We start from the raw sequence: 24,478 nt of genomic DNA on the forward strand, positions 1-24,478 counted from the left end.
ATAGGGTCTAAATATTTCGCCTTCTTTCAGCCACAGCTTATGTTCAAAAATCGTGCTATATCCATAGCCACATGCACATCCTTGACATCAACACTTACCCCTTGCCCACCCAACCCGTCACTGCCCCACAGGCGTCAGCTTCACCCACAAGCCATTCCTCGGCCTCGCCGTAATCCCGCCCGTAATATCAATCTCCTCTTCCTCATCCCTCAACCGCATCTCAAACGCTCCCACCAGTGCCGCCATCAAACACGCAAACTCGCCCTTGGCGAACCCCATGCCGATGCAACTCCTGGGTCCATGCAGGAACGTCGTCGAGGCGAAATTGCTTTCGGCGCCGCCAGTATTGGCTCTCCCGGGACCGAGCCAGCGGTCCGGATTGAAGGCGCGGGCGTCTGGGCCCCAGAGAGCGTAGGACGTGTTGATGGCCCAGGGGGAGATGATGACGGTCGTGGAAGGCGGCACCGGGTGATTCGCGATGGTAGTGTGGTACGGGGGTGATTCGCGCAGGGTCTGTGGGACCGGGGGAAACAGGCGGAGGGATTCGGACAGGACGGCGGAGAGGTAGGGCAGGGCATCGATGTGGCGGGATGTGATTTCCTCCCCTGCATCGTTTCTGCCAGAGGCGGAGTGCAGGGCGGTGAGAATGCCGGAGGAGCGGAGCTCGTCGCGGAGTTTGGCCTGCACGTCCGGGTGCTTGCAGAGGAGGTAGACGGCCCAGGTGACGGCCGAGGCGGTGGTTTCGTGACCCGCGGCGAGGAAGGTCATGAGTTGGTTGATGAGGTCGTCGTCGCTGAAGCCGCCGGATTCAATGGCTACGGAGAGGATGTCTAGGTCTCTCGCCTTTCCGTCGGCCAGATTGGCCCTCTTCGTCTGGATCAAGTCCTTCGCTACCTTCTTGATCGTGACAATGGCTTTTTTAATCTGCGTATTTCGCTCCAAGGGGAGGAGATCCAGGAGCTCTTCTGGGAGGAGCATCATGATCAGTTGGAAAATGCGTCTGCCTCTCATGGGACTGAAAATGGTGCGGTACGTCTTGAAGAGTTCGTTGTCCGGGTCGGCGAGAGAGTGGAAGTCTTGACCCATGCCGGCGACGCCGATGATGTCGAGGGTGGCGCGGGAAGCCCAGTCGCGGATTTCGACGACACTGGGGTCCGTTGTGGTTGGCGATTCCGTGTTAGCGGAAGGGGTTGGAGGAGATTGGATGGTAGTGAGCATGGCTTGCACCATTTCACGAGACTTGGACCAGAAGATGGGGTAGAGGTCTTTGATGTGGCGGAAGGAGAAAGCGGGCATGAGGGCTTTTCTTTGGCGCTGCTAGCTGTTAGCGGTGGCTATATCTATATAGTGTGTCTACTGGAACATGCCTTGTGCTCGTCACTGAGGGAGAGTTAGTATCGATCGAAATATGGAAAGTGGCCCAAGACTCACCCTTCAGCTACCAGAATTCCAACACCCAAAAGACGACCCAAGCCTTTTCGGAGCCGAGCAGGTTTGGTGAATTCATAGTTTCTCTGGACGAGAACTTCGGCTAAGGCCTTCGGACTAGTGATGAGGACTCTTGGTCGGTTGAGAAGCCATCGATAATAGATGACGCCGTCGTTGGGTACGCTGTCAATCCAATCTCTTTGGGGCTCTCCAGTCGGTTCTTGGAAAATCCTCTTGTAGTGGCCAAGAAGGAAGTTTGCGCCCTGTGCGCGGTCAACCTTTCACCTTTTGGGGAGAAAATAGATTATAGACGTACTGGGGCCTGTGGAAGGTGCCGCAGAGGGCTGAAACAGAAGGGGTAGATGATGATTTCCCAGATGAGGTTCGCCGATTGCAAGGTTAGATAGAGAGCCACCGCATTCCACAAGAAGCTGTGTGAGAAAACCAATAGAGTATGAGAATAATGTGAGCCGATGAATGAAATGACAATGGCTGAGAGTAGCCACAGTCTGAAGTGCACCGCCATGGCGAAAGGAAGGGAGTGACGACGCTGAGGTAGAGAGGGGACAGCGAGAATTATAAGATAGACAGGAAAGAACTCTAGAAGATGGATAGATGATATATCGGTGTCCAGGCAGATATGTAGAAGGCTACCGTTGCATAGCCCCCGTCTCGTCCGTGAAGTTGGACCGAATGGAGTCGAGTTGCCGTTTAGCGTACCGGGCCGGGCGAATCTATCCCTCCGCTGCCAATAAGACTGTCTGGTATACTAGACCTTTAGATGTAGTTGTACTCTGTAAAAGCCGCTTGAGTTTATAGTGCGCTCACCTGACTGGCCAGGACCTACATGTTATAGATTAGTCGAGTAGGAAGCCTTCGTTGGGCCGATTTTCTTTGGTAGATGGAGTGGTCCTGAATGTCTCCGCATAAGCTTTTCCTAAACAGGAAGTCGCGCAACCTTGGAAAGAAAGTGGCGCAACGCGAAACGCGTCCCACCAAATCGCGTCCCCCCATCACCACAAACCAACTCGACTTCCGCTATTCTCAATTAACACAACGAAAAGGAAAATCCACCATGCCGCACTCTATATCGCCCGAATCGACGCCCATCGACGACCCCGCCCCTACAACATCACAAATCGACACCGCCTCGCATGCTAGATCACACGCCGACGTGCACTCTCAAGATCAAGATGTCGCCATGGGAGAAGCAGACAACGCAGATGCAGAACAGTCAAAAGTCAAACTGGAAGAACTGTTTGACGACGAAGATTCAGACGAGGAGTTTCCTTCGAGCGCACCGCAAGTAAAGTCCGAAGACGAAGAAGAAGAAGAAGCACCTACAACCCCAATGTAAACTCCCCCGCACGCACTTCTGTACAAACTCATGAACAAGAACTCACGCATCCCCAGAAACATATCCTCCAAAACCAGCTTCTCGGACCCTGAAATCATGCGCGCCTTCTACCAACGCCTCTTCCCCTTCCGCTACCTCTTCCAATGGCTCAACCACTCGCCCAACCCCTCCGACGGCGTCGACTTCAAACACCGCGAATTCGCCTTCACCCTCCCCAACGACGCCTACCTGCGCTACCAATCCTTCCCCACCGCCGACCTCCTCCGCAGACAGTGCATCCAGCTGCTGCCCTCGCGCTTCGAAATCGGCCCCGTCTACAGCACCAACCCGCGCGACCGCAAGACGCTGCGCAAAGCTAGCGCCTTCCGCCCCGTCTCCAAGGAACTCGTCTTCGACATCGACATGACCGACTACGACGACATACGCACCTGCTGCACGGGCGCCAACATCTGCCACAAGTGCTGGGCCTTCATCACCATGGCCATCAAGGTCGTCGACGTCGCGCTGCGTGACGACTTCGGCTTCAAGCACATCCTCTGGGTCTACTCGGGGCGTCGCGGCGCACACGCCTGGGTCTGCGACAAGCGCGCCAGGGAAATGGACGACGCAAAACGCCGCGCTGTAGCGGGGTACCTCGAGCTGCTGAAGGGCGGCGATCAGAGCGGCAAGAAGGTCAACGTCCGGCGGCCCCTGCACCCGCACCTGGACCGCAGTTTGAACATCCTGAAGGAGCATTTCCAGACCTCCATCCTGCTAGACCAGGACCCCTGGGCCGGGGAGAAATGCGCTCATCTCCTCCAACTCCTGCCCGACCCGTCGCTCAAGGCCGCCCTCCAGAGGAAATGGGACTCGGCGCCCTCGCGGCCCAGCGCCTCGAAATGGGCCGACATTGACGCCGTGGCCAAATCGGGCGCGCTGTCCAAGACCTCAAAGGATCTGCTCGAGGCGAAGCAGGATATCGTGCTCGAATACACGTACCCGCGCCTCGACGCCGAAGTGTCCAAGAAGCTGAACCATTTGCTCAAGAGCCCGTTTGTCGTGCATCCCGGCACGGGCAGGGTGTGTGTACCGATCGACACGAGGAAAGTCGAGGAGTTTGATCCCCTCGAGGTACCTACTGTGACGCAGCTGCTGAGCGAGATTGACGAGTGGGAAGGTGGAGACGAGGATGACAGGAAGGTTGCGGATTGGGAGAAGACGAGCTTGAAGCCGTATGTCGACTACTTTAGGGGGTTTGTTAGTGGGTTGCTGAAGGAGGGCGGCGCCAAGAGGAATCGCGACGAGGTCGATTCCATGGAGTTTTGATGGTGATGATTTGCTTGATACCACGATCTTGGCCGGCGTTTCCTGGGTAGTTTTTCTGGTCGGGTACGGTTTACCATGGTAACCTGGGATGGACGACGGATGTAAATGCTCAGACCAAATGAAGATTTCCTACTTTAAGACAGGAGTGGAAAGCGATACTCCATGACCACCCATTCGATGCTGGATCCTGTTCTCCTCGAGTAATTATACATATCGAAATCGCCTTGAACCCCTCGCTCATCATATCATGTCACTCCCCGCTATTTCCCCCTCTTCTCCTTCTCCGTCGCCGTCTGCGTGACATTGAGACCCAGACCGTTTGCATCAAGATACACCTTGTTCTGGCTCTGTTGCAGAATCTGTGCAATGCTCTTCGCGTTCTCAAACTCCCTCAGGTCAACATAGGACCTCGACTTCTTGATGGCGTCACCGATGAGCTCGGCAGAGCGGGCTTCACCCTGCGCGCGGACAACCGTGGCCTGCTTCTCCTGGCGGGCCTTGTCGACGACGAAGGCTGCGCGCTGGGCTTCTTGCTGGGCAACCTGTTTCGCTTCGACGGCGGCGGTGAACTCGGGGGAGAAGGCAAGATGCTGTCCAAGATGTCAGCATTTACACCTACCTTTACTGTAAAAAGAAACGGAGCCCTACCGTCAAGGAGACATCATCCAGCATGATGTTAAACCTCGCTGCACGCCGAACCAAGTTATCCCTCACAAGCCTGCTAACATTCTCACGCTGAGTGATCAGCTGGCTAGCATTGAACTGTGCCACCACGCTCTTCAGCACCTCATTCACAATCGACGGCAGCACCCTCTCATCGTAATCCGTGCCCAAGGTACGATAGATCTGGGGCAGGGCATCCACACGCGGTCTTGAAAGCACACGGCAGGTGATGTTGACCATCTGCAGGTCCTTTGTGCCGGTGAGGGAGGCGACATTTCGCGGCTTCGCGCGCACGTCGTACACGATGGGAGTTTCGAACCAGGGGATTCGGAAGTGCGTGCCTTCGGAGTAGATTTCCTTCTGCACGCCGCCTATCCGGGTATACTTGATTGCCCTGTGACCACCGTCGACTGTCGAGGGGAAAGGAGAGTTAGCTTGATGCTCTGATAGCTATTTGCCGCTTGGTATAAGATAGAGCTGTGTAATCATCCACCGAAGGAAAATGGAAAATGAAGGGGCACGAACCGTTGAACAGCGCATTATTCGCCAGCCATAGGCCTCCAGCACCTACAGCGATGACGAATCCAAGTGAACCCGCACCCTTGGGGGGACGAGCTCCGCCGCCAAAGCCTCGTCCACTCTGCTGCAGCTGCGTTTGCAGCTTGCGCCACATCTCTCTGGGATCCGGATTCGACATGTTGAGGGCGAAGCTCTGCGTATCGAGCGGCACTTGGAGTGGGAAGAGTCTGCGAGCGACGTCACTGAGTGAATGATGGGATGGGTGTCGACTTCTCGTCTCGTGAGGTGATGTTGCGTCGGACAAAAGTTTCGCGGACTCCGACCGGGATGGTGTTGCGGCGGGACAAGGATGCAGCTCCAAGAACGCGTAGAGCACGGATCATCAATCTATCTATGTCAGTGCCAACGGCTCTTTACTAAACGCATAGCTGTCCAGAAGCCACGGTGAACACGACGGCAGAAAAGAGTTCGAGCAATTTATATACGCCTGTTTTCCGGCCTGGCCCTGGAGGCCTTCCTCTGTACATCTCCTTTCTCAATTGCTGTTCCGAATCCCATTAGCTGGATTCCTTTTACCCCATACCATGTTGGCGACGTCGCACACATTGCGGGCCATTGCCTGCGCTGCGGCCATGATGCTCCCTATGGCTCGCGCGCAGTATGTCATTGACAATCTCAGCTTTGGCCATAAGGACGGCGAAAACATTTCTCCCAATCTGCGCGGAGTGCCGCATTTCTTCGCGACCGGGACCGACTACACCCCCGAGATTCTGTCCGACAGGATAGTCCTTACTCCGCCGTGGCCTGGTCAGAAACGCGGAGCGCTATGGAGCGAGGACCCGTTGCATCATTCAGGGGATTGGTCGGCGGAGCTCTGGTTCAGAGCGTCGGGAATGGAGCGCGGAGGTGGAAATCTGCAGCTGTGGTATACAAAGGAGCCGCAGAAGCACGAGGCACATTCGCTCTACACAGCGCCCAAGTTTGACGGACTGGTGCTGGTTATTGACCAGTATGAGGGAAGAGGAGGATCCATCAGAGGGTTTCTGAATGACGGGACGATTGACATCAAGTCGCAACCGGACCCGGATACGCTGGCCTTTGGACAGTGCAACTATCCGTATCGAAACCTGGGCAGGTTCAGCGATCTCAGGGTGCATCAAACCAATGGCGCTTTCGAGGTTACGATAGACGGACATATCTGTTTCTCCACCGATAAGGTACGCACTCTTGGAGTCCTCTGTCACTGTTTCTCCGCTGACCCGCAACCCAGGTCCGACTGCCAGAAGGCTACCACTTCGGCATCTCCGCCTCCAGCGCCGAAAACCCGGACTCCTTCGAGGTCCACAAATTCGTCGTCTCGACCAAGAACGCCTACACCCGCGAAGAGCCAAAGAAACAACCCTACATGGACGACCGCCACGCCCAGTCGCAGCAGCAAACCCAACACAACCCGCACCAACAGCAACAACCCATCAAGTCCAACAGCGACCCCACGCTCGGAGAGATCCCCCAAATGCTCTCCGACGTCCTAGCCGGCAGCATCCGCTCGCAAGCCGACCAATTCGCCGACCTGCACAACCGCATCCAGATCATCAATCACCGCGTCAACGACATCTACGACCTGCTACAGCGCATGGACCAGGACAGCCAGAACCGCTTCAACGACCTCATGCACCGCATCGTTCCCATCGAGGACCGCACCCGCGTCATGCATCTCATCATCGAGAACATTGACCGCACCACCAGGGAGACGGAGCGCGATTTGCAGAGCAAAGATTTCAAGGATGTGTTGAATACGGTGCACAATGCGATTCACGACACGCATCAGAGTCTGAGTGCGAGTATGCCGATTGCCATGGCGCATAGTAAGTTCCCCCATTCTTGGGATTCCCCCTGGTGGTGATGTAAAATAATGCTAACTTGGAGCAGTCGTCGGTAAGGAGAAACATAGCATGTCGACGTACATTTTCGTTGTCTTTGCAATCCAGATCATGGTCTTTGGTGCGTACATGGTGTACAAGGCACGGCGGAAGGCGGCGCCGAAGAAGTATCTATAAGAAGAGGGCCGTACCTGTTTATATGCGTATGTTTATCACCTTGTCGTTATGATTATCTGCGATTCTACGCGAAAGTCATACCGTCATACCCCTGTATGATTTTTTCCTGGGAATCGATGGCATTTTAGTGGCGTTTGAAAGGTGTTGACTCGGTTCACGTTTGTTACAATAAGAGGCATTGTATGTAAACTCTTGCGTTTTGGAATGAAGTCTGATATATATATATATATACCAAGGTAGTATGCGCGCTGGGTAACTATGCGAGAAACGCAAAGTTCTTGGAGAGAAATTCACCGTTCAACCCCCTTTGGACTAACTCACAGCATCAGTCTCACGTCATCCGCTACCTTGAACGGCGCATCTGTCTTCGCCCTCACCTCGTCGACTGTCACCCCATCCGCGAGCTCAATCAGCGTCAAGCCCTCTGTGAAATCGACATCGAAGACGCACTGCCACTTGTTAGCAAACACACCATTTTCCTAACCTCAAACGAAGCTGGGGAGTGACGCTCATAACATACCAAATCCGTAATAATCCTCGACACGCACGCCTTCCCAGTCAATGGGAACTCACACTGCTTCAGAATCTTGGGCCGCCCCTTCTTATCCGTATGCTCCATGGTCACCACCACCTTTGTCGCCTGCGGATTGCTGACCAGGTCCATGGCGCCGCCGAACCCCTTGACCTTACCGGGCAGCATCCAGTTAGCCAAATCCCCCCGAGCCGAAACCTGCATGGCTCCCAGGATGGTCAAGTCGATCTTGCCCGCGCGAATCATACCGAACGATTCCTCGGAGCCGAAGCACGAAGCTCCGGGGAGCAACGTGACGGTCTCCTTGCCCGCATTGATGAGATCGGGATCCTCCATGCCCTTCTGCGGATAGGGTCCCAGGCCCAGGATGCCGTTCTCGGACTGCAACTGCACCTCGACGCCGGGATCGACGAAGCTGGGAGCCAGCATGGGCATCCCGATGCCCAGGTTCGCATACATGCCGTTCTTGAACTCCTTCGCCGCGCGCCGCACGATGCGCTCGCGCTTGCTTCCCGCGTCCCCGGTCCCCAGCGCCGCCTGTTTCATCTCCTCGGGCGTCTTCGCATTGACGACCTTCTCGATCCCTTTTTCCGCCGTGCTCTGCACCACGCGATCGACATAGATACCTGGGACGTGAATCGCATTAGGCGCAATCTCGCCAACCTCAACAATGTGCTCGGCCTCGACAATCGTCACTTTCGCATTCCTCGCCATGGCGCCGTTGAAATTCTGCGCCGCGAGCCGGAACTCCAAGTTCCCCAGCTTGTCGGCCCGGTACGCCTTGACGAAGGCGTAGTCCCCCCTGATGGCCTCCTCCATGACATAGCTCTTGCCCTCAAACACCCTGACGTCGCGCGGCTTCCCGTACTGCGCCACGCTGCCATCGGGGTTATGCCTTAGCACCAACTCGCCCGTCTGCACGACGGTCCCCAGAGCCGCGGGCGTGAAGAAAGCGGGTATCCCCGCGCCGCCCGCTCGACACCGCTCGGCCAGCGTGCCCTGCGGCGTGAGTTCGAGCTCCAGCTCGCCCGACAGGTACATTTGCTCGAGCAACCGGTTCTCCCCGACGTAGCTCGCGATCATTTTGCGTATCTGCTTGCTTTCGAGCAGGAGGCCCAGGCCGCCGCCTACGACGCCCGCGTTGTTGCTTACGGCTGTGAGGCCGTTGATTTCGGGTTTGCCGCGCAGGGTGCTGATGAGCGTGTCTGGGACGCCCGAGAGGCCGAAGCCGCCGCAGAGGAGCGTGCTGTTGGGTTGCATGTCGGCGATGGCGGACGAGGCGGACGGGTAGACTTTGTTGATTGCATGGCGGTGGATGGTCGTGGAGAAGGTGCGGGTGAGGTTGAGGTAGGTCTGCGCGTGTTGTGTCAATATAAGATACTAGAAATTGCGATATTGGGGAATTGAGGGTTGGAAGCTGGGGAAGTTTTGTTATTACCTTTGTTGTGCTTCTTGAGAAGTGTGAAGCTATTCGGTATGTGCGGGATATCGACGGCATTGTAGCTGTTCCGGCCCAAGAGGTCTTTCTCTCTCGTCTTTCCTTTCAGAACGAATCCCACCAACCGGAACAGAATAACACGTACAAGAAACGAGAAGAAAGGAAAGCTAAAAAGAAAAATCGTGGAGGAAGTTTCGACTCAAGAGAAACGCGACCCCGTCTCATCTGCCACTCCTCCCCACGTGAGCATCGTCGGCTTCGGCAAAAGCACTCGGCGCGGAAATGTTTGCCGCCATCGGTTGCAGGGATGAGCGTTGCCGGATAGTCCCTGCTCTACCCCACATTTGCCGGCGTTCACTCGAACGCCGACGGGTTGATCGAGAGAGGAGAGAAGGACCTTTAACCGCTGTGCGACTGCTTACAACGGAGGTTTTGTCGAGCACTTTCTTGTCCTCGAGTACCCTCGTGGAGCCGTGGAGCCGCTGTTGGTATTGCTGCTGGGTTCATGGATTGTTGAATCATACTATAGAAGAATCCGAAGTTCATGTACTCCGTAGTAGATCGAGTGATGGAAGAGATGTATGAAGTATGTATACAGCGGAACACGGGCATTACAGAGTATTAGGTAGTAGTAGGAGGAAGCTGACAATGCTGCTATCCAATCCCAATTGTCCACGACAAACGTTGACCAAGTGCATGTAGCCAATTGATCAAATGCTATGTACGGAATGCTGCCGCCAAATGGATGAAAGAAATACTCCTCTGCCAAAGGATGCCGCCAATATACTATACAGGAAGATCCCTTGATGCCCAGACTGCGCAGCCTAATAGAATTACATGCGCAAGTCCAATCCCCAAGACAACCTGGCCGAACTCAGCATCAATCCTCGTCATCCTTGAAGGTATCAGAGAAGTCGATAAGAGAAGTAAAACTCTCCAGTTCCCCCTCCACCAACCCCAGCTCTTCGCGTTTAGCCTCGTCTCTCAGCCAAGAAATGGGGACCAGACCCGTCAATCCCGCGGCATTGCGGATGAGCTTCGTCTTCTCTTTCTTCGCAGACGGTTCGATTGCCAACGGTGCTTGAGATTCACTCTCGAAGACGGCATCCACGCGCTTATGCCGGTGCTCCAGAATGTCGACGTCGATCGTGCGCAGGGCTGCGAAGTGGTAGATGTGAACCTTCTTCTTCTGCCCATAGCGCCGACAGCGCGCTATGGCTTGAACCATCGACGAATCGTACTTATACTGGCTTTCTGCGAGGAGCGGAGCGGCAAAGATAACGTGATTTGCATTGACAAGGTTGCTGTGAGTTCTCGTCAGTTCCGTTGGTTAGCCAGCCGTTGAAGTAGCAACTTACACGCCAGATGCAGACTCGTCGTCAAGATTGAGAATCAAGACCTTCCTCCGCTTCTTAGGATCGGTCTGGTTCTTGAAGTCCTCCAGCACCCCTGCTGATGATCTCTTACTTCTAGTCACTGCATAGTAACTAATCCTGTGGTGCTCGAGTACTTCCTCCATTGCATCCAGGACCTCATCGTTGGGCACGAATACGATGGCTTGGTCCTGTTTCGGTAGTCCAAGTATAAGGTCGGCGATAGCATCCAGCTTCGCTCCAAAGCTCATCTCTCTTGATGCTCTTTGGCCCGATCTTAGAGAGGAAATTCTGACCAGATTCGTGCCGTGCACGTGGACATCGCAGTCGCTCCTCACGCAAGCTTCGCTATCTGCTCGGGCATCCAGACAGGACTGGCAAGCTAGATGTCCGCAATCAGACACCAGAAAGAGCTCGGCAGGTTCCGTGCCCGGACAATTGGGTGAGGCACATTGGCGAGTTCCACTGTCGCTCGATTCTCCCATCGTCAGTACTGGGAGGAGAGAGTTGATCGTGTCAATAAACCTCAGTGATCTCATGCGCAGAGTCAGCTCTTTAGAAAGTACGCCCAGATTCGAGGTTAGCCGCTTGAAATCTACCGTAGATCCCTTCTTTTTGCCCTCGCTTCCAGCCTTCAACAGGTCACGGACCTCCTGATCCGCCTCCCCGTCACCAAGCACATTCTCGCCTGACAGGACAGCTAGTTTGAAGCTTTGATAAGGCTCATTGCCCTCTTGTCTCCGCGCGTTTTCTGCCTTAGCGATCCATCCGAGGATCTCCTCCTTAGTGTCAAGGATCTGTTCTTTACGCTTTGACAGAAGACTGCTCAAGCCGGACGCTGAACCACCCCGGGGTGTTGAACCAGCCTCTGTTTGGAAATGCAGAGCAGCTTTCAACAGTGCTTCTTCTGCCGTACTTGAGCCGTTGAGGCTAGCATGTAGCCTTTCAGTGCGGTCGGACTTGTCGTTCGCCTTGAGCTTCTTGACCATCATCTTCTGAGAGATCAAGTGCTGTGACAGTTCAAGATAAACAGACTGGTGAGCGATATCAAGCTCAATCGGACGGAGAACCTCGGCGCACTCGATATGACGGAGGCATGGCTCGTTCTGCCGGACAAACAGATTCAAGAACTCCTGCGCGCGTTGATGCCGCGCTTGATGCCACTGGTACGACATCACTTCGGTCTGGGATAGGAACTTTTCCACGTCGGTCTGGTCTTCCATGGCCCTACGCTCCATCTTGGTCATCTTCGGCCCAAATACATGCCGGCCTAATGTTGTCCCCAGCAAACTAGCGATTTGATTCACTTCGGCGAAGCTCCCCAGAGCAGGAGTGCCTGACAACAGCCAGCGTTTGCCAGCCGACATGCGCTTGATGGATGAGTAAGACGGATAGCTGTCTTTGTCCTGTTCGAGAAGATAGTGATACTCATCAACCACCAGGCGATCAAAGTTGAACATTTGCAAGACCGGTCCTTGGTACGACGACCACTCTGCGTCTTCCTTGTACACTGTTCGTTTCCTGGTGTGACTAGGAGCCGACTTGGTCTTCCCCGTAGTCTTTGCGCTTGACTGTAATCCTTTTTCTTTGTGAGATTGGTATGCACTTCCGTGCAGGACCTTCAGAGGCACGGTTGCCTGGAACTCTGGATTCTTAAGACGAGCCTTGAGTGCTTCATCCGTGTGGCTTTCGAAGTGGGCAGGTCCTTTTGAAGTGAGTTCTTGGACCCTACTAGGGATCTGTTCTGTGACGTAGTCCAACCATGCATCGAATGCACGACCTCGCGTTGTAGTCGGCTCTGGGACCGCCGTGAACTGTGCCAGCTGGGCGATGTATTGTTCGTCGGCTAGTACTCTCCAAGACAGAATAATAGCGCGAGATTCCCTAACGTCCTTAACTGACAGTTGCCGAAGTTGTTCGAAGGTTTCGATGAGGAGCACGTTGTAGAGTCTGTAATGCTTAGGTCTAAGGAATCTCTCAAACTCTGTTCGCCACTGCTTAACCAAATGCGCAGGGCAAACGATCAGTGTTGCAGCAACATCAATCAATGCTGGCGATTTGCTGGCCTCCTTGATGGCCAGACGAGTTTCGAAATAACTGTGGATGAGACCAATCGTAGTCACTGTCTTCCCAAAAGAAGGGAGATCTGCAAGGACACCTCCACGTACGGTCACCTCCGCCTGTGCTAATGCTTCAGCCCTCCAGCCGAGATCGTGGTTGACTTCTTCTTCAACTTCAGTCACTGTTAATGATTTTCCAAGTTCCTGATTACGCATCCATGCCAGGGACTTCTTTTGGGCGTCGACAAGTTCCAATTCGAGGCGGAGGGGTCCGTTATAGGGTTCATCTTCAGAATTGCTCGTCAAGTAAAACTTGTTGAAGGGTTCCCAAGCAGGATCGACGTGATTTGTTACAAGCCGCCATGCCGTGCGACAATTGTTGAGGCTCGACAGCCGGTTTCTTGCGCGGTGTACCAAGGTAGCGATGTTTAGGCCTATCTCAACGCGTGAGCCGTCTGAATCCGAGGCCGCCTTGATACTGAAGACTGGGGGTCTTGTCTTGAGGGCTCGCTCGAAATGGGCGGCTGCTTGCCGATCTTCCGCTGCTTTCGCGGCCCCATCCTCATTTACATGCCAAAGGGTGCGTGGTGGCTGTGGCGCGCAGGTACATGCGATACGTGGACATGTTGCGTCATATGCATTCCAGGTGTGCAAGGTTGGCCTTCGTCTGGCATGCTCCAAGATCCAGGAGTAGCCCAAATAGTCTCGAGTATCTACGGGTGTCGTCGCTTCAACATCGAGTACGGTGATTGCATGGCCGCAATCCCCATGGCAACATGTCGATATCTCAGCGGCTGAAGGCACACGCGCGATTACTGGCGAGGCAGGTGTCGATAACTTGATAGTTGCGGGCCGCCAGGTTCCTGGTATATCGATCTTAATCTGCGTGCTCTTTTCATTTCCAGACTCCAAGTTCCAAGGCCGCCAATTTGAAGAAAGCTGCGCCGAAATAATACGGTGATCCTCAAAGGCAATGCGGCGATGAGTCTCGGAAAAAACAAATGAATCCTTTTCATTAGGGCCGATTGGGTCAGGATCCAGGAAAAGGTACAGCGGTTTCCCGAACGACCGCTTGTAGAGGCTAGACATGGCGGATGAGCAATGGGGTAGCAATTCATACGTACCGCAGAGACGCTTAGCAACAGCCTCATTGTGGGAGGATTGGACCTCAATGCGTATTGGAACAGTCTCGTCGCGGTAAGCCAGAAGTCCAAGTCGGCTTCTCCAAGAACTTCGTCTATCAGAGGATCCGGTGAGCGTCAATGTAGAGCTTCTTTGGGCGGGAATAAACACCTCCCACTCTACATCAAGCATAGTACCCTTAGCTATTCCTCTAGCTAGTGGGTTTTTGCACAACATCCGCAATTCGCTCTTGCTACTCTCTGAACGGGGACTGTTAACATAGAGAAACCATTTCACTTGGTTCCCAATCTCAAGCTCCAGCCGGGCATTTGTGACCGAGCGATAGACAATAGTCCAATGCTGCTCTTTTCTTTGGAATGTCGACATGAAGAACGGATTCGATGGCTTTGTTTCTGAAACCACTATGGCCGTCCATTTTGCCACATGAGCGGCCTTCCCTAACTGGCGGAAGGCATGCGAGAGGTCCTCAAATTGGTCCAGATGTAGTTGCGCGGGTAGTCGTGGTCTCCACTTATTCTCAAAATCGTTTGGTGGAATTCGAATGTCCCGCGGCATCGTGTTGGCATAGGCATGTTTCGGATTTCCTGCGCAGGAGGAGCATGCACTGTGGCCACAGGATCCGCAAATCTGGATAGCAGTCTGTGAGACATGTTTGGCTCCCTCGCACTGACAAAGCCGCGCACTGTTTCGCGCATCATCAAGAAGCTCATCGAGATCCAAATCTCCCAGATTCGGTGGAAGTATGGTGATTTCTTCGGCTGATCCCGGAGCGACAAGGCGTGACTCTGGTTCGGGACCAGAGACTGAAGCTGATTGTTGGACTATCCCTTGCCTGAACGACGTGTGGCTGCTGATTAGAGCAGCTATGATTGATGCGCCGATGACAGTAGTTGACATAGCATTTCCAGCGAGATCTTGCCTGTCCTTTTGCGTTTCCCTGGCAAAGAGGAGTTTGTCTTCGGGCATTCCTTGTAAGATAAGTAATTGACTCCCAGATAGGGCGGTCTGCTTGTTGGTGACAAAGTCACACCCGCTTGGTGTGATGCACGGCACGATTCCATAGCTACCGTGAAACCGATCAACATTTTGTGAGACATCCCAAATCAACATCTTGTAGAGTGCATCATAGCCAGCAGCGGCGCCTTGCAGATATGCTACATCAATAGCATCGTAGACGCGCGTTGACTGCGAGTGATACCATTTGCGATTGGCGATATCGGGGGGTCTCACACTGCCGTTTTCGCTCCATTGTGTGACAGGTCGTCTTGTTCCTAGCCTTTCTTCTGCTCGAATCTGGTCGTACCTCAGTTTACACAGAGCCCATTCGACTTCAGAGGTGCGAGCTGCGTAAGTCTCTGCGTCAAGGTCATCTTTCAGGAACGACTCGAACGGACTGCTGCACTGGCGCTCGAGGCCTTGAATGAGCTCCAGCCATCGCTTTGCCGCCGCACCGACACCATTGCCGTATTGGTGCTTGTCAATAGCCACCATGTACATCCTTTTGCGAGTTTGTGGCAAGTAATAATTCTTCGTGTCTCGGTAGAGCCATGCACATTCGTAGCCAATGGCATGCCATCTCTCCTTGAAGCCGTTCCAGAAAGTTGTTGTACTCGCGACGTTTTCAACAAGTACAACGCTAGGCCTGAACTTCTCAGCGTAGGCACGTACCGCTGCCCAAGTATCACCCGATTCGCCTCCATCTTCCAAAGATCGCTGGTGGTTATTCAGTCGCGACAAGTCTTTGCAGACGAAGCCGACGACAAGGATGTCGAGAAGTCGCGGAATTTCCACTTCTGCGCCATATGCCGTGACAGCGGATTCCGCATCCTTCGAAAATTCCCTCACATCTCGAAACAGGTATTTTGGTTGGAAGTTTCGTTCAATGTAAGCTTGCTTGATAGCGTCAATCTCGGCACTGAAATGATGGACGAACTGAATAGGGTCTTTCCCCATTTTCACAAGGGCTTTTGAAAGGAGCTGCAACGCTATAAGCGGTGCCTCTGTCCCCGAACACATCGTAGCGACATTTATAGGGCGGCCTATATCCTTCAAGGCTGACGCAAGTCCAAGTTTCAGGGCTTTTGACGCCATATCCTCAAATATCTCTTCGATATTGTGGAGAGGCGGAAGGTTCAGATCAATGCCTTTCCCAGCCCCTACCTTCCTGGATGATTGCGATTTCGCGGTCTGCATCTTCTTCTTCAGAAAATCCCAGTTCGGCCTGCTCTTCACTGGGGCTAAGATATCCTCGTCCGTGAGAACTTCATCCATAGAAATATCTTCAGAAGATGCTGTACCGGAGACGGAAGCCAGGTCATGGTCCATTGATGATTCTGTTTCTGTTGAGTTTGTGCTCGAGAAATTTGACAAACTGGATTGTCCGTCGCTTGAGAGATTGTCATCGACTTCCGAAGAATCATCGATGGCCACGGGTTCAACATACGAGGCGCGACCCGTGGACCGTCGCGGCCTCGAGAGACCCGGCTCAGAGGCTTCCGTGATCGTCTTGCGGTCCGCTCGTTGTGATGCGGGAGACTCGTCAGGACTGCTGAGGGAGGACTTTCGTGCTGTCCGTTTGCTTGGTAAAGGATCACTGCCTGATTCTGCGCGAGCAGGGTTCTGTTCTTGTTCGCTTGAGACATCATTTTCGTCCGCTGATACCCGTATGCCAGCGGATGCCGAAGAACTCACGTTCCGAACACCCACCCCATCGAACTGGCGATCCGGTCCCGTAGGTCGAAGCTCCAAGCCCAGATTCTTCCAAACGGGTAACTGCGCGGCGCTCGACTGCCTGGGTTGAGGGGTCATATTGCTTGTAGCGACTTCGACGCGATGCGACCGCTTGGGCTGCCCCAGAGAACGAGGAGCATGATCAGAAGATTCTTCTGGAGAGGAACCGACGAGATTCCGCGTAAAGTGAGCCGATATGGTGCCCTTACTCTTAGTGTTGTTTTTCGGTGTCGTTGCTTTTTTCCGCACGGGGCTGGTGGACTTTCGTAACGGTGATTTTGGAGGAGCTCTGCGTTTGCTCGTTCCTTTCAACGGGGTTAACGATGAATGGTCAATCTTCTTCACTGGAACTGTGCATACAGTCAGTGCGACTGGCGAGGTAAAGGTACAAGGGTCCAAGCCCAATAAACTTACTTGCAACGGCTTTTAAGGTCAACAAGCGCTGTCGCTTTGCAGGCGGCTGAGCATTAGCCTTTGGGGAAGTGTCACTCAAGGGCGTGAGGATAGGATCGTCCGTCCTAGACGTATTTTCCTTGAGCCTTTGCAAAGTCGGACTGGCATCCTCCGGGCGCGGCTCATCCTCGCGCTTCCTTTTGCCAGTGCTTCCCAGGCTGGAGAAGAACCGGGTGATTTTATGCATACTGATCGCTGAAGTGATAGAAGAAGCATAACAGACAGGGCAGTGAACCAAGAGGTGAGAGAAGAAGGTGGTGTTGGTTCGGCGTCCCTAAACCAGGATGCTGTGGAAAGCATGGATGGGGGGACGCGTCGTGGGAGAGTGTACGCGTCGGGACGCTAGACTGCATCTGATCGAAGGCTTGGCGCCACCCTCCAGAGGCGGCAGAGCGCAAAGTATCGTGTCAGGACGAGACGGCCTGGCTTCAATTGACCAAGAAAGGAAAACGGATTTACTCAATGAATGCCCTCCGCGATCCAGAGCTCGCCGGTATTCCACAGTAGGTATCGTGGGTGAAAAGAGAAGCTCCGCCCTTCCCGTCTGGGAAACTCAGCCGCCGCATCCAGCTTCCCCATTCGAGTTCGAGAGTTTTAGTTTTAGGGCGGTGTGATATATTTATATATATATACATCTCGAAATGGGTATAAACAGTGGAGAAGTCGCTCTCACAATATGCACCGAACTGCTGAATACTCTCTCACTCCGTGACAATGGCATCCCACCCCACCACCACCTTCGAAGACCTGAGCGGCATCTCCACCGCCTCCTTCACCGACCCCTACGACGCCCTACTATCCGCCTGTAACAATAATCCCGTACCACCTCTCCACCACACCTCGCTTCTCCAAAACCTCCCCTCCTAACAAATTCCCAGGAAGAGATAGAAACCCGCTACGCACTCCACCGCACCACACGCAACGCCCAACAAAAAGGCAAACTCCTCTCCAACGACTTTCCAGGCGTCAACATCGACCCGATCCTCCTCCGCTTGACCGACCAGACCATTGAACCTGGCTATGTCGACCCCCGACACTGTCTCGTCTTCTGGGCACGCCCTCCCCAGCACATCAAAGGCTTGATTGGCAAGATCCAGAAGGAGTTATTGACCGTTGCACCAAGTACATCCTCCCAAACCTCAATCCCATACTCATGCAGTGTAAACTAACAAATTTCCCCCAAGACCTCTGGCCCATGCCCCTTCCCAACCTGCACATGACCGTCCTCGAAATCACGCACTCCAGAACCGCCCCCGAAATCTCCGCCCTCGTCTCCAAGCTAACACCCTCCCTTCCCCCCATCTGCTCTCACACCCTCACTCACCGCGCCCTTCTCATCAAGCCCCTCGTCAGCTACGACGCCTCGGCTCTAGCTCTGTCTTTCGTGCCTGCTTCAAAAGCGCCATCACCATCCTCATCATCCAAGAAACTAACCTCCGAGGATGGTATTGAAAATGGAGACGAAAATGCCATCCAGACTGCACCAGAGTATTCATACCACCATCTGCGCCGCGACATCTACGCCCTCTGCACCGAAGCTGGCATGAGCGTCGATTCGAGATACGTCGTCCCGTCCGCTCATCTGACCATCGGACGCTTCATCACCGGCAAAGATTTCCAAGACGAGCAGGGAAATCCTTCGTCGGAGAAATTGGAAGCCTTTATCAACAAGATCGACGAGATCAACGCGTGGTTGGAGAAGGAGTATTGGCCCAGTGAGGATGAAGCAGCGGAAGTTGCAGCTGGTGGAGAATGGTGGGTGGGGGAGGAGAAGGGCTTGGTTTGTCGGGAAGGGAGGCTATGGTATGGGGACGGAGAGACCGTGTATCTTGGTGAAGGGTATGAGGTTCAGAGGTGATTGCCCGGTTATACAACACGACGGGTTCATTCCAAGAAGATCATAGATTTCGAATGCCATAGACGAAGTATGAGGGAGCAGAAAACCAGTGCTGGAGTGAGTAGAGTACTTTTAGGGTATCAACGACAAGCGCTTTCCGCTACATCACACACAAAACCCGCGGGATGCACCCCCTCAAGATTCCCAAGATGCAATTCCCATTAGCCTGTGTGTGGATAATCATAGCATCGCTAGTGTCGCCATCAGGGAGGCTAGCCTTGGCCGGCCGAGCATGCTTTTGGGGAACGAAGAAGCCCGATTGCATAGACCCAGACGTACATGAAAACATGACCGCATATGCCCAGATAGAAGGAAGTCTCTGCGCCTCCTTTGCCTTTAGAATAGCCCACGCCAGTTTGTCATGCCGCCCACCGTCTATTTCTCCTCGGTCTCGCCCGCCAACTCGGCCCTCTTCTGCTCCTTGCGCTCCAATCTCCTCTCCCTCGCGGCCTTCGTCTTCGCACGCTTGGCGTCCATCTCCTCCTTCAGGACCCTCTCGCGGGCCTTCTCAGCCTTGGCCTTGTGGATCTAGACGGAACAAGTCAGTCAGGCTTGGGTCTGCAGATTCCATGATGAAACATACGTGTTCAACGAGAGCACGCTTGTGCTTGAAGGTGTTACCCTTGCTGAGGTGGTAGAGCTCGTGGTAGAGATGCTTGTCGATCTTGCCGGCGGCGCGGTACTTGACGAGAAGGCGACGGAGGACACGGAGACGGCGCATCCAGAGGACTTGGCTGTTGAGACCCGTATCAGCAAACCATTCGCAAATCACAGCTAACGTTTCCCGCTACGGAGGGAAACGCAAAGCCCACTCCGATTCATCCTCCTGCGTCCTCTGGCTGCGTACCTTGGCATACGGGCATCCTTGGTACCCTTCCTCTTACCGAAACCTCGGTGGCGACCCTCGCGGCGGGCGAGGTTCAGGGCTCGGGCACGGGCACGCGAGTGCATCGTAACGGGCTTCCGGATGATGAGGCCATCGGCGACGAGCTTGCGGATGGTTTGGCGGGAGTTGGCGTTGGAGATCTCGTTGACCTCATTGGGATCGAGCCAGATCTTGCGCTTTCCGCAGCCGACCACGGACGCCGCAAGGCGCTTCTGCGTGCGGAGATTGACCCTAGAAGATGAACCATCAGCGTGCGATCCTTTCCTGTGCGTCCTTGAACGTAGGAGGGTGCGTGTTGTGCGTGCAAAGGAGGGGTTTCGCCACGCTCCTGCTGCCCGAGCGACAGCGCTGGCAGAACTGCGTGTCCGTGGTATTGAGGGAAAGCGGCGTTCGGGAATTGGGAGGACGAAATGAAGTCGCGATGCTTACATTGTGGAAAGCTGTGGGTGGTGTTGGTTAGTAGTCTCCGGTCGGGGAGGGAAGTGAGAAAATGAGATGTTGAGGTCTTGTGTGGGCAGTCAAAATCGGCTAGCCCGCTTACACACTAGCGCCGACACACTCCGCCCGCCAAGCCACTCCGTCAATGACTCCAGATGACTCGACTCTACTTAGGTAGATGACCCGGAAGAGTAACGTCACCAGTCAACAGAGCGGCAAATGTGGGCAATCTTATGAATTCGACGGTAGTCTTGTATTTGTTACTGTACACCTACCTATTGTAGCTTCAAATCGTCCTCATTCAGAACCCCATACAGATTCTCAATCTCCTGCCCTATAATGGCTAGGTCGTGTGCCAATTGACCCGTCACAAGCGCTACACCCGCATGTTAGTCTAAGGGCCTCAAGGGAAAAGGGTCTATCGCCTCACCATATGCGTACAGCAACTCATAGTCTTCAGCTGTTGCAACCACCTTTCCCAGGCCCGTTCTGCGGAACTCAAAAACCTTCACCAATAAGCGATCACGTGTGTGCTCGACATTTGGCAGGACATCGTTCATGGGAAATGCCATCTTCATCGAAGACGCCATCACTGCGATGGTTAGTAACGTAAGAGAGTACGGTGAGACGGACCTACCTGAAAACAAGTGACTGATGCGCCAACTGAACTCCAGCCACTCCTTCTTCGTATACTGTAAAATCTCCTTCTCGCCTTCAGTGGCGTTGACATGCTTCAAGATGATTACATTCATAGCGTGAAAGCTATCCAATAGCCGCTCCGTAGCCTCCAGGATTGTCTTGTAGCTCTTATCCGGGAAAGGCCCCTTAAGCCTGAACTCAAAAGTGGCAGCATCGCGAAGAGTGTCGAGGTAAGTCCAGAATCTGCGCAGCTCTGCCTCCTCCTTGAAGGTCATGAAACCAACAGCGGAAGTTGGATTCTCCAAAGCCGCACAAAGTGGTCCTCGTTTCCAGACCAAACCCATCTTCAGCCAGAGCAGCGACAGCCCCTGCTTGACCCTCCGTCTCGCGGAGATGGGCCAGATCAGTCGCGTGACGATGAGACCCCACACACAGCCAGTCATGACGGCGACAACACGATGGGTGACGATTCCCCATATCTCGGGGGATATCCCACCTTCATCGTCATCATGGTCATCGTCTTGCACAGACAACGAGTAAGCGTACAGCGCCGAAAGGTTGTACGTTAGCAGAATGAACCTGCCCATAGGTCCTTTACCCTTGCCAACGATGATGTAGAAGCACTGGAGAGATATGAGCCAGCCAAGGACACCAAGCACAACCGCGTGGTCGTCAGCAATGATCCAGCAAATAATGGCATAAACGGCGCCAAGGCATGTTCCAAAGAATCGGTGTAGACCCGTAGTGTTTGAAGCTCCGATGGTCTGAAGTTTAAGTAAGCCGCAGCATCGGAACGAAAGGGTTTCGACTGACCATGGAGCAGACCAACATGTATGACAAGAGTCCCCATTCCCCACGCCAATGGCTGTAGTACACCCTCGTAGAAGGAATAAACGACCATATAGCATATAACATGGCGCCTATACCGACCTTCGCTGCGTACTTGATATCATCTCTCCGAAGAAGGTGAAGAGCTACCCAAATGCGATATGACAGACGCTGGCCGGTTGTCTTCCTTCTACTTTCCTGGATATCCGGTACCCGTTGTATAGGGTTATGGACTTCATGTGACAACTCGTGCTCGATGCTCTCATCGGTAGGACTCGACTCCTCTGGTTGCTGTTAGTCTAGTTCGAGAACCTACGGAGTTCGACCGTCATGTTGTTACCTGAATCCGTGACTCTCTCCTTCGGCCCAGTCCACCTCCTCCAGAACTTCAACCAATTCCATGATCTCCGTCTCGGATACCTCGTCTGCTTCAACTCCTCCAGAAGATCCAAGAACTTCACCATGTCCTCTGCGAAATCCTGCAGCGAAGAGCTGAAGTATCCGCAACTCGCTGCCACTTCTTCAAAGTCGGCAGCAACTTCAACAGAGTTCATCCTCTGCGGTACCTTCTGGCTGTATACCGCGGCGAGCGCGTCTTTGCTGGCGTTCGCGAAGAGCGTGTTGGCTTCTATGAGGCTGGTGCGGAAATGTTCGTTGATCATCATGGCATATTCAGGGCCTGGTCCAAAGGGGAGTTCATCGAGGACTTCGCGCAGGGTATATGCGAGTGATTTCTACGTGTGTTAGCAACGATGCTGTTGCAGCTGAGGAATCCTACCATTGGTGGCCCCAAGTGAGCTATGAATATAGAGAACATATCCGATGCCTTTAAATTTGTCTCCATCCCCTGCGGCAGCCTCCAAGAACCGCTCATTCTCAGCGACTCGTCATCGGACACTTCGCCTGGACTCTCTGGAAGTTCTTCTATAGATGCAAGTATGCTACTTCTTCTTTCTACATGGCTGAGAGTGGGGGAGATGTGAGGGGATGTTGTGTGGTCCGAATAGTGCGCTGGATTAGCTCTCCTCGGGCCTGAGATCTCTCCTCCCGTCCCACAGGCACTTTGCTCAGACTGTACTAGCAGGGTGAACTGCGTCTCCGCAGCACTGCGCAGGCCACCGATGTTCTGGAGCAATAGTTCCAGACACTTCACCAGACGAGCTTCGACCTTGTATTCCTTTTCTGTACCGAGCAGATAATGCTCGTATTTCGCCTCTCCGAGGTTCTTCACCAGCGTCTTGAAAGTCGCCCTACTCTGACCCGACGCTTTGATGAAATCCGTATCCTTCAAATCCTGCTCCGAGCCGGACAAGAAGCTCCGCGTGATGATCGTCAGTTGCTCCCCGAGCGCGTCCGTAGCCTTGATGTACGTGTCTCTGAACTCTGTGCGCGCCCACTTCGGCCGTATGAGTAGCGACACGGCAGTGGACGCCGATGTGCCCATTATCACCATCTTCAACACCTGCCACACTTTGTTGTACGAGAACGTTGCTGCTTGCACAGCACCCTCCTTGGTAAGCACCGTGATGAGAACGAGCGAAGCCAGCGAGCAAGCAACATTCACAAGCGGATTACCCAGGCGCTGCTTCGTCCATCCGACGAGCCCCAGCCCACCGCCGCAAAACACAACAAGGACGATTATGTGGCCGACGACGAGAAGATTCCGGTCGCCGAAGAGGGCAGATACAGCCATGCTCGAGAAAGAGATTATCGCAGCATATATGACGGCTCCGAAGGCAAGCAATATAGCTTGCGCCATACTCCCAGCCGAGCGTGCAGGGTGGAAGTACACGGTGACCGTCGCGACCATATGCTTTCCGTCATTTCTGCCCAGCAGGCCTGATATTGGTGGAACGAAGGTCGCCAAACTTCCGAGTACGTAGGCTATTGAGCATTTGAGTATATCTATGCCCGTGGGCGATACAGCGAACGCATAGGCGCGCTTGACGCCATGCCGAAGCTTCTCTTGCACACCTCCGTCGCCATGTCTGCTTGAATTGACACGGCCGGGTCCTAGAAGCGGTTCGGTAGAGCCGTTCGAAAGGGTCGAGCCTCGCCGGAGGGTGAATGTTTTTCGGACTCGTTCGCCAGTCCGCGGTAATATTAGGGTTGCTGATCGCAGCTGTGGTCATGGCTCATGTTAGCTGGCGGATAGTGCTTTTGAAAGAAAGGGCATACGCGAGGGCGCAAAAAGCGACGTTCCGCCGGCGACTGCGGCGCACTCATGGTGCTGGCGGGTCAAAATGAGTCGGCATCGCCAATGCTACGCGATGTTTGTTTTTGGAAACAAGATGCTTCCGCGTCTCGAGCTTGGATGTGCGAGAGCGATGACGATCTGCCAAGGACAAAGAGCCTCAACTTCCACAGATCTAACGTATTAGGTCAGCAAGTGCACGTTCCCACCAAATGCACGATTTCAGCATAATCGCCACCCACAAAGATGAGGCTGTAGAGCTCAATATATATTGTAAAATCGCCAGATTTTTTGTAGTAATAATTGGAGAAGCTTGCCAAGTAATTCTAGCACCTAATTAGCTACTGAAACCGCTGGGGCAGGCGTATTTTGCGGGTACGCGTTGAAGGGCCCAAATTGGGCACCCCATCTTCAACAGGCAATATCTCAGGCTGTACATGCTCAATGTCCTTCGTGCTTGACCTAGTAGGCTTGAGGCTTTTCTGATTACCCTTTTGGGAAGCTTTGAGCTCCTCACGGAGTTGTTTTTCAATTGCCC

The 24,478-nt window shown here is 53.9% G+C and overlaps 9 protein-coding genes across 9 annotated transcripts; 3 read left to right on the forward strand and 6 right to left on the reverse strand.

Moving 5' to 3' along the window:
* Positions 1 to 3: 3 nt before the first annotated feature.
* On the reverse strand, positions 4 to 2,300 carry EI97DRAFT_437745 (cytochrome P450). Its single transcript, XM_033799401.1, has 4 exons — positions 1,745 to 2,300; positions 1,432 to 1,691; positions 1,368 to 1,380; positions 4 to 1,314 (listed from the first exon to the last, which is right to left on the reverse strand). Exons 1-4 carry the CDS (start codon positions 1,952 to 1,954, stop codon positions 118 to 120), a joined length of 1,680 nt encoding a protein of 559 aa, XP_033649099.1. The 5' UTR covers positions 1,955 to 2,300; the 3' UTR covers positions 4 to 117.
* Positions 2,301 to 2,312: 12 nt separating this feature from the next.
* On the forward strand, positions 2,313 to 4,322 carry EI97DRAFT_437747 (prim-pol domain-containing protein). The gene is made up of 2 exons (XM_033799402.1): positions 2,313 to 2,781; positions 2,842 to 4,322. Exons 1-2 carry the CDS (start codon positions 2,504 to 2,506, stop codon positions 4,088 to 4,090), a joined length of 1,527 nt encoding a protein of 508 aa, XP_033649100.1. The 5' UTR covers positions 2,313 to 2,503; the 3' UTR covers positions 4,091 to 4,322.
* A 28-nt stretch (positions 4,323 to 4,350) lies between these two features.
* Positions 4,351 to 5,450, reverse strand: EI97DRAFT_387637 (uncharacterized protein; the record flags this gene model as incomplete). The annotated part of the gene is made up of 3 exons (XM_033796133.1): positions 4,351 to 4,680; positions 4,739 to 5,163; positions 5,279 to 5,450. The coding sequence occupies 3 exons, from the start codon at positions 5,448 to 5,450 to the stop codon at positions 4,351 to 4,353; spliced, it is 927 nt and encodes a 308-aa protein (XP_033649101.1).
* A 406-nt stretch (positions 5,451 to 5,856) lies between these two features.
* Positions 5,857 to 7,505, forward strand: EI97DRAFT_487247 (concanavalin A-like lectin/glucanase; the record flags this gene model as incomplete). Its single annotated transcript, XM_033802177.1, has 2 exons — positions 5,857 to 6,489; positions 6,543 to 7,505. The coding sequence occupies 2 exons, from the start codon at positions 5,857 to 5,859 to the stop codon at positions 7,173 to 7,175; spliced, it is 1,266 nt and encodes a 421-aa protein (XP_033649102.1). The 3' UTR covers positions 7,176 to 7,505.
* Positions 7,506 to 7,646: 141 nt separating this feature from the next.
* Positions 7,647 to 9,538, reverse strand: EI97DRAFT_428023 (succinyl-CoA:3-ketoacid-coenzyme A transferase subunit B; the record flags this gene model as incomplete). The annotated part of the gene is made up of 3 exons (XM_033797236.1): positions 9,300 to 9,538; positions 7,850 to 9,214; positions 7,647 to 7,778 (listed from the first exon to the last, which is right to left on the reverse strand). Exons 1-3 carry the CDS (start codon positions 9,357 to 9,359, stop codon positions 7,647 to 7,649), a joined length of 1,557 nt encoding a protein of 518 aa, XP_033649103.1. The 5' UTR covers positions 9,360 to 9,538.
* Positions 9,539 to 10,179: 641 nt separating this feature from the next.
* On the reverse strand, positions 10,180 to 16,068 carry EI97DRAFT_387612 (uncharacterized protein; the record flags this gene model as incomplete). Its single annotated transcript, XM_033796131.1, has 2 exons — positions 10,180 to 10,603; positions 10,658 to 16,068. 2 exons carry the CDS (start codon positions 16,066 to 16,068, stop codon positions 10,180 to 10,182), a joined length of 5,835 nt encoding a protein of 1,944 aa, XP_033649104.1.
* A 1,644-nt stretch (positions 16,069 to 17,712) lies between these two features.
* Positions 17,713 to 19,057, forward strand: EI97DRAFT_437751 (uncharacterized protein). The gene is made up of 3 exons (XM_033799403.1): positions 17,713 to 17,877; positions 17,937 to 18,180; positions 18,243 to 19,057. The coding sequence occupies exons 1-3, from the start codon at positions 17,773 to 17,775 to the stop codon at positions 18,914 to 18,916; spliced, it is 1,023 nt and encodes a 340-aa protein (XP_033649105.1). The 5' UTR covers positions 17,713 to 17,772; the 3' UTR covers positions 18,917 to 19,057.
* Positions 18,984 to 20,290, reverse strand: EI97DRAFT_437753 (60S ribosomal protein L19). The gene is made up of 4 exons (XM_033799404.1): positions 20,271 to 20,290; positions 19,803 to 20,072; positions 19,539 to 19,689; positions 18,984 to 19,483 (listed from the first exon to the last, which is right to left on the reverse strand). Coding segments are annotated over exons 1-4 (576 nt in total). The 5' UTR covers positions 20,273 to 20,290; the 3' UTR covers positions 18,984 to 19,330.
* A 264-nt stretch (positions 20,291 to 20,554) lies between these two features.
* EI97DRAFT_387651 (uncharacterized protein) lies at positions 20,555 to 23,972 on the reverse strand (the record flags this gene model as incomplete). The annotated part of the gene is made up of 7 exons (XM_033796135.1): positions 20,555 to 20,655; positions 20,710 to 20,871; positions 20,917 to 21,682; positions 21,732 to 22,030; positions 22,087 to 22,480; positions 22,525 to 23,868; positions 23,925 to 23,972. The coding sequence occupies 7 exons, from the start codon at positions 23,970 to 23,972 to the stop codon at positions 20,555 to 20,557; spliced, it is 3,114 nt and encodes a 1,037-aa protein (XP_033649107.1).
* Between the last annotated feature and the right edge of the window lie 506 nt (positions 23,973 to 24,478).

The sequence above is a fragment of the Westerdykella ornata genome, assembly GCF_010094085.1.
Source record: "Westerdykella ornata strain CBS 379.55 unplaced genomic scaffold EI97scaffold_55, whole genome shotgun sequence".
Classification (NCBI taxonomy): Eukaryota; Fungi; Ascomycota; class Dothideomycetes; order Pleosporales; family Sporormiaceae; genus Westerdykella; species Westerdykella ornata.

What these genes read in the sequence shown, in the direction of transcription:
- EI97DRAFT_437745 (XM_033799401.1), bottom strand. Translation starts at nt 1,954, where the DNA reads ATGGCGGTGCACTTCAGACTGTGGCTACTCTCAGCCATTGTCATTTCA. An exon ending in GGCACCTTCCACAGGCCCCA is followed by an intron (nt 1,692 to 1,744) that starts GTACGTCTATAA and finishes GACCGCGCACAG; the next exon opens with GGCGCAAACTTCCTTCTTGG.
- EI97DRAFT_437747 (XM_033799402.1), top strand. Translation starts at nt 2,504, where the DNA reads ATGCCGCACTCTATATCGCCCGAATCGACGCCCATCGACGACCCCGCC. An exon ending in GAAGCACCTACAACCCCAAT is followed by an intron (nt 2,782 to 2,841) that starts GTAAACTCCCCC and finishes ACGCATCCCCAG; the next exon opens with AAACATATCCTCCAAAACCA.
- EI97DRAFT_437751 (XM_033799403.1), top strand. Translation starts at nt 17,773, where the DNA reads ATGGCATCCCACCCCACCACCACCTTCGAAGACCTGAGCGGCATCTCC. An exon ending in CCGCCTGTAACAATAATCCC is followed by an intron (nt 17,878 to 17,936) that starts GTACCACCTCTC and finishes ACAAATTCCCAG; the next exon opens with GAAGAGATAGAAACCCGCTA. An exon ending in GTTATTGACCGTTGCACCAA is followed by an intron (nt 18,181 to 18,242) that starts GTACATCCTCCC and finishes ATTTCCCCCAAG; the next exon opens with ACCTCTGGCCCATGCCCCTT.
- EI97DRAFT_437753 (XM_033799404.1), bottom strand. An exon ending in AAGGATGCCCGTATGCCAAG is followed by an intron (nt 19,690 to 19,802) that starts GTACGCAGCCAG and finishes GGGTCTCAACAG; the next exon opens with CCAAGTCCTCTGGATGCGCC. An exon ending in AGCGTGCTCTCGTTGAACAC is followed by an intron (nt 19,484 to 19,538) that starts GTATGTTTCATC and finishes TGTTCCGTCTAG; the next exon opens with ATCCACAAGGCCAAGGCTGA.